The sequence below is a fragment of the Empidonax traillii genome, unplaced genomic scaffold (assembly GCF_003031625.1).
Source record: "Empidonax traillii isolate 1590-97213 ecotype Southwest subspecies unplaced genomic scaffold, ASM303162v1 scaffold2086:size66821, whole genome shotgun sequence".
Classification (NCBI taxonomy): domain Eukaryota; kingdom Metazoa; phylum Chordata; class Aves; order Passeriformes; family Tyrannidae; genus Empidonax; species Empidonax traillii.
The window spans coordinates 25,524-32,807 of record NW_020957279.1 but is presented as its reverse complement, the minus strand read 5'-3'; the positions used below and the strand labels follow the sequence as shown (position 1 = coordinate 32,807).

The following is a 7,284-nucleotide window of genomic DNA, read 5'->3' as shown; positions in this document are numbered from 1 at the left end:
CCGAAGGGGGCGAAGGCCTGGCGGATGGTGTCCTCCCCCAGCTCGTAGTAGATGGAGCCCACGTAGACCCGGCACATGATGGCGAGCGCCCGCTGCCTCTGAGCCGCCATCTGTAGCGAGACAAGGACTGCCCGGTCAGGGCCGGGGGGCACGCGGACACCGCGACCTCCTCCCCTCCTCTGCCCTCCCAGGACCACCCCGGCACAGCTCCGGCCGGGCCGCAGCTCGGCCACACGAGGATCAGAAGGATTTCCCTGCTCGCTGCACAGGGCGCTGGAGCGGATCCGCCCGGCTCGGTCCCGGGGCAGCACTGGAGCAATCCAGCTCCATCCTGGGGCAGCACTGGAGCAATCCAGCTCCGTCCTGGGGCAGCACTGGAGCAATCCAGCTCCGTCCCAGGGTAGCAGTGGATCAATCCAGCTCCATCCTGGGGCAGCACTGGAGCAATCCAGCTCCATCCTGGGGCAGCACTGGAGCAATCCAGCTCCGTCCTGGGGCAGCACTGGATCAATCCAGCTCCGTTCCAGGGCAGCACTGGAGCAATCCAGCTCAGTCCGAGGGCAGGAGTGGATCAAGTCCAGCTCAGTGCCAGGGCAGGAGTGGATAAAGCCCAGCTCAGTGCCAGGGCAGGAGTGGATAAAGCCCAGCTCACTCCCAGAATAAAAGCCCAGCTCAGTCCCAGGGCAGGAGCGGATAAAGCCCGGCTCACACACGTCTGCGGCCCCACTGGTCGGGCCTCCCCCCCCAGCCTGATCACATCTCCAGCCACGCCTGCAGGAGGAGGGAATCACTTCAGTTGCCCTTCCAGGCAGCAAAGGGCTCAGCTCTGGGAGAACCCCTCCCACTCCTCCCCCTCCCCCCAAGAGGGACAGCAAGAGATCCAGAGTCACTCCCGCCCCCCGCCCGCCCAGGCAGAGAAGGGTCTGGGATTGGGAACCTCCTCCCCGCTCCCTCCGGCACCACGGCACCCCCCACCCCAGCACTCTGAGATCCAGCACTGGGCAACCACTTCCACGGCTCAACAGCAAAGCAAAACCCTCCAGTGGCTCAGTGGGGCTCCTGGGAAGGGTGTGGTGCCAGTTCTCAGCCCTGCCTGGCAGCGCTGGCTGCACTGGGCAGCCCCAACACCGGGGTGCTGCTCTGAGGGTCTCTGTGCTACTGGCTCCTAAATCTGCCAGAAACATCCAGCCAGCCCTTACAGCAGGGATCCCAAAAGCAGAGCACAGCGTGTCCCTCGGGGCTGGCACCCCCAGGCCAGCTCTAGAGCAGCTGCTGCCCTGGGGACACGCCCAGTTCTGGGAATGGGGCTGGATCAGTGACTGCCTCTGGGTGTGGGGATGGCTCCAGGACAGGGGGACACACCTGGGCAGGGAGGGGCTGGAGCAGAGCAGGTGAAGCAGGTGGTGAAGCCTCTGGCCCTGCCCAGCACCACAGACAGAGCTCAGAGCATCCCCTCCCATGAGCAGCACCCTGGGGGCAGGGGGGGCTGCAACCAGGGACTTCTCAAGGATGATTTCTGGGGTGCCCTAATAAGCACAGGAGCTCTGCCATATCTGGGGACCCCCAGGGTGGGGGGCCTTCAGGAGGACAATTTTTGGGATGCCTTAACGAGCACGGGAGCTCTGCCACGGCTGCAAACAGGGACTTCAGAGGATGATGATTTTTGGGATGCCTTAACAATCCCAGGAGCTCTGCTGGATCTGGGGAACCCTGGCTTGAAGGGTGTGCACTCGGCCTTCTCAAGAACGATTTTTGGGGTGCCCTGCCCTGTCTGAGGAGCCTGGAGGCAGAGGGGCTGCACTCAGGGCCTGCAGGAGGATGATTTGCTGCCATGCCTGGGGATGTTCAGCCCCAGGGGAGGGAGAGCTCCCCTAGGACAGTCACCCACAGGACACAGACTGTGCCTGAGGGATCCTGCTCCCTGTGGCACCCACAGGGCACTGGCACCGGCCTCAGGAGGAAACAAACTGGGGGGGTTCAGCTCCTGTCACTCCATACAGGACACTGCAAACAGGGATGGCCCTCACCCTGTGCTGCTGCCTCTGGGGGGACACTAAACCCATACTCCGCCCCTGAGGTGGCATTAAGGCCCAACTGCTCTTCCAGGGGTGACATTAACCCCTGAGGTGACATCCAGCTGCCCCTTGCCTGGGTTCAGGGTTTCCTGGCCCCACCTGGCCGGTCTCTCTTTACTCTGCACTCAGTGACCAGGAGGACCTATGGCATGTGGTGTGTCCCAGGTTCTCCAGCACATTCCCAGCTTTGGAGCAGGAAAATCCCCTCAGTGTGCCTGTTCAGGGAGTCAGAGCCATTCCCAGTCTCCTGCCAGGTGTCCCAGGGAGGGGCCTCTCCAAGGAGAAAACCCCCCCCCTTACCCTAAAGGGACCCTAAAGACCAGGTGGGGAAGCGAAGAGGACTTGGATTTTCAGACATCAGGAGGAATTTCTTCCCAGAAAGGGCTGTCAGGCATTGCAAGGGGCTGCCCAGGAGGTGGAGGAGTCCCCATGCCTGGAATGCCTGGATGTGGCACTCAGTGCTCTGGGCTAGGGACAAGGTAGGGATCAGGCACAGGGTGGACCCAATGATCTCAGAGGGCTTTTCCAAACTCAGTGATCCTGGGATTTTGGACCTACAACAGGCAGAGCTGGGGTGGCAGTGCCGACTCTGGGGTGTCATCAGCAGGAGCCTCGGGGGGGGGGGGGGTGATGCCCTGAGCTCAGCACAGCTCAGAGCCAAGGACTCCTGCCTGGAAACCTCCCTGCTCTCACCGCCCCACAAAGCTGGTTTCACTCTTTCTCAGTTTCCTAAAACCAGGGTTTAAGCCCCTGCAGCCTCAGCCAGACAGCAGCTCCCAGCTATAACTGTGTGAGGCTGCTCTTAAGGGATCTGGGAGGTTCTTTTAAGGACAGGCCAGACCACCACCTCGGGGTGCTCCTTTAACCAAAGCAGGTGATGCACAACCCCCACCCCGAGCACCAACTGTGACACGAGCCAGGGAACGGTGAAGGGAGTGGGAATCCCGTGCTGTGACACGTGGAGGGAGCACTGAGCCCACAGGAAGCCCCGAGACCCATGACAGGGAGCTCAGGCTGTGCTGCCTTCCCAGAGGAACTGGGGACACACCTGGGAACAGGAAAGTTCTAGACAGAGACTGTTTGCACTCTGTGCATTCCCAGTGGGCTCTGGGATGAAGCACCTCTCGAGGAAGGGGTATCCTAACTGCTCTGACCCGTACCAGGGTCCCATATCCCATTCCTGCTCCTGGGCTGTGTCCAGCAGCAGCCTCTGACTCCCTGAAGGAGGAATGTCTGAGGAAAAGGGGTCACAGTCTGTGCCCTGGAGACAATGAGCCATTAAACCTCTCCTGTGCCACCTCGGCTGTGCCCAGCTGGGAATGACAAGCCAAACCCCAAACTGCTGCAGTCCTGCTGTGGGCAGCAGCCCCACAGATGGGGGGATTCCTGGGCACGAGGGCTCAGACACCAGCTCTGCCAAATCCATGCAGCCCATTCCAAACTCACCCCCTGCCCAGAAGATCCCCTCTGGCTCCCCACTGCCACACCACCCGCTGCCAAGGGAGGGAGGGAGAGCAGGGATTTCCCTTCAGTGCCCTCCTCCTCTGGAGCACAAACCTCGGGCTGCATTTGACACCAGGCACAAATCCCATATTCCAGCAAGATGGGAAGGTATTTACAAACGAGTGCACAACTGAACCTCTTGTGTGCAGGGAGGAGTCACGGGGCACTTTGTCCTCTCGGAAAGAGGAGGGGACAGATCACCCCCAGGTCATTCAGCTCCTTGTGGCCTCCAGTTAGAACCGGCCCTAAGGACCACAGGGGTATCTCTGGGCATCCCTGGGGTTCTGCCACCTCCGTCCTGCCACTGCTGCGCTCGGAACGTGCCACGTTCCCCTAGTCTGGACCATGCACAGGAAGCAGAGTGTGGCACTTGGGCTACGCCCCGTTCTGCCCTCCCCGGCCCCGCGGCTGCCGGGCCCCGGCGCTGGGAGGTCGTTCCACAACAAGTCGCCCCTTTGTGCGTTACCTTGGCCGTTAGTTTTAGGTCGGGACCTCAGAACTGCGGCATCCCTAGAAATGCAGCTCCCACCATTGCACGGGTGTGTTCAGAACTGGTGGAAATCTAAAGCTGTCTGTGCCCCCGAGTGCCAGTGTCCCCGCAGACTGCACAGCCTGGGGTCTTCTCGGGGCAGGGACACCTCGCTCTGCTCCGGGGCGTGTCCGGCACGGGTGGGGAGGTGGGAGGGCTGTGCTGGGCGCGGACAAGAGCATTGGCACCACTACGAACGTCCCCACGCTAGGCCCTGACTAAGACAATGCCCCAGAAGAAGTGAATATGTCTATTGACCGATTGTAAAGGTGAGAGAGGATCTCCAAAGCCCATTGTCACTGCTGCCATCTGAAAGACAGTAAAGACAGAGTTCAGTCTGTTGGAGCTGAGCATTACTACGGCTGTTGTACAAACTCAAGCAGAGCGGCGGCGCAGGGGCACCTGCGGAGAGGCCTCTCCTTCCTCGGCCCTCACTGCCTGGTCCCCAGGACTGTCCGGCGCCGGGACCCTGCCGAGTCCGGTCCCACCAGGCCAGGGTGGGCTCGTGCTGCTGCCACTGTCTCGGGAAGCAGGGTGGGATCCCAGGGGGGACTCAAGGCAATAGAGACCTCTGCAACCACTGGCGTTGGTTCACCCCCAGCGTTTAAAGGAGCCCCTCAACTAGAGCAGACCCTCAGAACCAGGCACAGCCCCGAGCGGCCTCGGAGCACATCCACAGGGATTCCTCGGACACAGCTGTCAGTTTGGGCTTCCTGACTCGGAGTGAAGGCGGCCAGACGTGTTCCAGAAGCCTCTGAAGGAGGGGAGGTTAAACCCCAGGTAAGGGTTCTCCTGGCACAGGCATTCCAGCAGGAGCAGGAACAGCCAACGGAACTTCTCCAGGATTGAAAGCACCTGAGTGCAGGGGAGGGAAACAGGGCAGGATTGGGACGTGGAGGGGGGGGGGGACAGGGACCCTCCCTCAAGCGCAGGAGATGGTGACAGGACACTGTTCCCAGGATCCCCTCTGGCTTCACCACCTTAATAAGCGGAAAGTGAAACCCAGGGCAAAGCCTTTGGCTTCTTGTACCTCAAGAAGGGTCATCGACAGGGGAGGAATGAACAATTTCCTCCTGGCGTGAGCGAATCTGGGGGCAATTTGAGCAGGACGGGGGTGCCCTGGCGAGCTGCAGGCTCGGGGCTGTGCTCTGGTTCCGAGGGCCCTGCGGACTCCACGGTGTCGGGGGGAGCACGAGGCAGAGGGCGCGGCCCGGGGGGGGCCCTCACCTGGAGGTTGGTGAGCTGCTGCTGCTGGTGGGCGATGGTTTGCTTCACCAGCACGCTCTTGATGCTCTGCTCCATCGCGTACTTCTTGGCCTGCGGGGAGACACGGCGGCTGTGGGGGCCGGGAACGGCTCCTGCGTCCACTCCTCGGCTCCCGGAGCCCGCAGGGGCCCGGCCCCGAGCGCTGCCGGCAGCTCCACACCCGGGGCTGGGACGCGGCGGGAGCGCGGGGGAGCAGCATGCACCGGGACTCAGCATTCCCTCCTCCAGCCTCGCAGCCCGGCACAGGAGCTCGGCATTCCCTCCTCCAGCCTCGCAGCCCGGCACAGGAGCTCGGCATTCCCTCCTCCGCCCTCGCAGCCCAGCACAGCCCCTTACCTGGCGGGCCGAGGGCGGGCACGGCCTCCTCCAGTGCTCTCCTCCCACAGAACGTCTGCACAGAGAAGGGAAGGGCCTCCACCTCCCCACGGACACCCCTGCACTGGCATCTCCCCTCTCAGCACACCTGCACCGCTCTGGATCTGCTCCCTGAGCATCCCAGCTCTGCCCTCTGGATCTGCTCCCTGAGCATCCCAGCCCTGCCCTCTGGATGTGCTCCATGAGCATCCCAGCTCTGTCCTGCATCTGCTCCCTGAGCATCCCAGCTCTCCTCTCTGGATCTGCTCCCTGAGCATCCCAGCTCTCCCTTCTGGATCTGCTCCCTGAGCATCCCAGTCCTGCCCTCTGGATCTGCTCCCCGAGCACCCCAGCTCTCCTCTCTGGATCCGCTCCCTGAGCATCCCAGCCCTGCCCTCTGGATCTGCTCCCTGAGCATCCCAGTCCTGCTCTGGATCCCCTCCCTAAGCATCCCAGCCCTGCCCTCTGGATCTGCTCCCTGAGCATCCCAGCTCTCCCCTCTGGATCTGCTCCCTGAGCACCCCAGTCCTGCCCTCTGGATCTGCTCCCTGAGCATCCCAGCTCTTCTCTCTGGATCTGCTCCCTGAGCATCCCAGCTCTTCTCTCTGGATCTGCTCCCTGAGCACTCCAGCTCTCCCCTCTGGATCTGCTCCCTGAACTCCTCAGTTCCTCTTGGCTCCTCCTGCACAACGAGGCTCATTTGGGATTTCTTTCAGTCTCTCCCAGTCTGGCAGAGCCGGAGCTTCCAGCGGTGCTGGCACAGGGGCTTCGTGCCAGGGAACCCTCATCCCCACTCCTGTGCCTGTTCCAAGGCATCTATCCCACAGCTCCCGCATTCCCTGGAGGTGTTTCCCTTCCCCACTCCCAGGCCTGGCTCATCCCAGCAGGACAGTTGGCTGTGTGGGATGGCACCAACAACAGGAGATGGGAGCTGGATGTAACTGTGCTGATGGGAATGGGCTGGAATTCTGATGTTGGGGCTCTTTGCACATCCCAGGAAGAGCATAAGGAAATATAGATATTCTGGGATGTGCTCTGGAGCAGATCCCAATCCCAATCCTGGATGCTCCTCTGTGGCACTCCCACACTATCCCACAGCTGCCAGCTGATTTACACTTCTGATCTTATTTATTTCTCAAACTAAAACCACTCTCCCAACCCAACAGTGAATCCCCATCATGCTCCCAAAAATATCCACGAACTCCAGACTGGAACAAGTAATTCCTGGGCACAGATGTGACCGTGGGACCCCCAGGAGGGCCATGATCCCACTCAAATTCCTGTTCCCTTTGGCCCCACCGGTGGCAGAGGCTCTTTAAACCCAACACACAACTCCCCCAAACCAAACCCTCCCCAAACAAAGCCAAGCCCAAACAGCAAATTCCCCCCTGGATTTACTCACTTTCTGGAGAGCTTCCTGCTGCTCTGGGGTGAGGGGGGGCAGCCCCAGCTTCGCTGCCGTGCTCTGCCCGTTCTCCATCTTAATGGACTCCGTCCCCTGAGGAAACACAAAGTGCTCCTGGAAAACTGTCCTCGTGGAGTGACCTGTCCCTGCCT

The 7,284-nt window shown here is 61.4% G+C and overlaps 1 protein-coding gene across 7 annotated transcripts in view; it reads right to left on the bottom strand.

The window, feature by feature from the left end:
• Nucleotides 1-7,284, bottom strand: part of PUF60 (poly(U) binding splicing factor 60) — a 19,043-nt gene that overhangs the window by 6,516 nt on the left and 5,243 nt on the right. For 2 of the 7 annotated variants that reach the window (XM_027909373.1, XM_027909372.1), the window contains exons 3-5: nucleotides 5,335-5,424; nucleotides 4,366-4,416; nucleotides 18-110 (exon numbers count right to left, since the gene is read on the bottom strand). In XM_027909373.1, the coding sequence (XP_027765174.1) occupies nucleotides 18-110; nucleotides 4,366-4,416; nucleotides 5,335-5,424 (234 nt within the window). Of the gene's footprint in view, nucleotides 1-17; nucleotides 111-4,044; nucleotides 4,328-4,365; nucleotides 4,417-5,334; nucleotides 5,425-7,129; nucleotides 7,226-7,284 lie in introns of those variants that run through there. The other 5 variants (XM_027909377.1, XM_027909379.1, XM_027909378.1 and 2 more) reach the window with 5 other exon arrangements.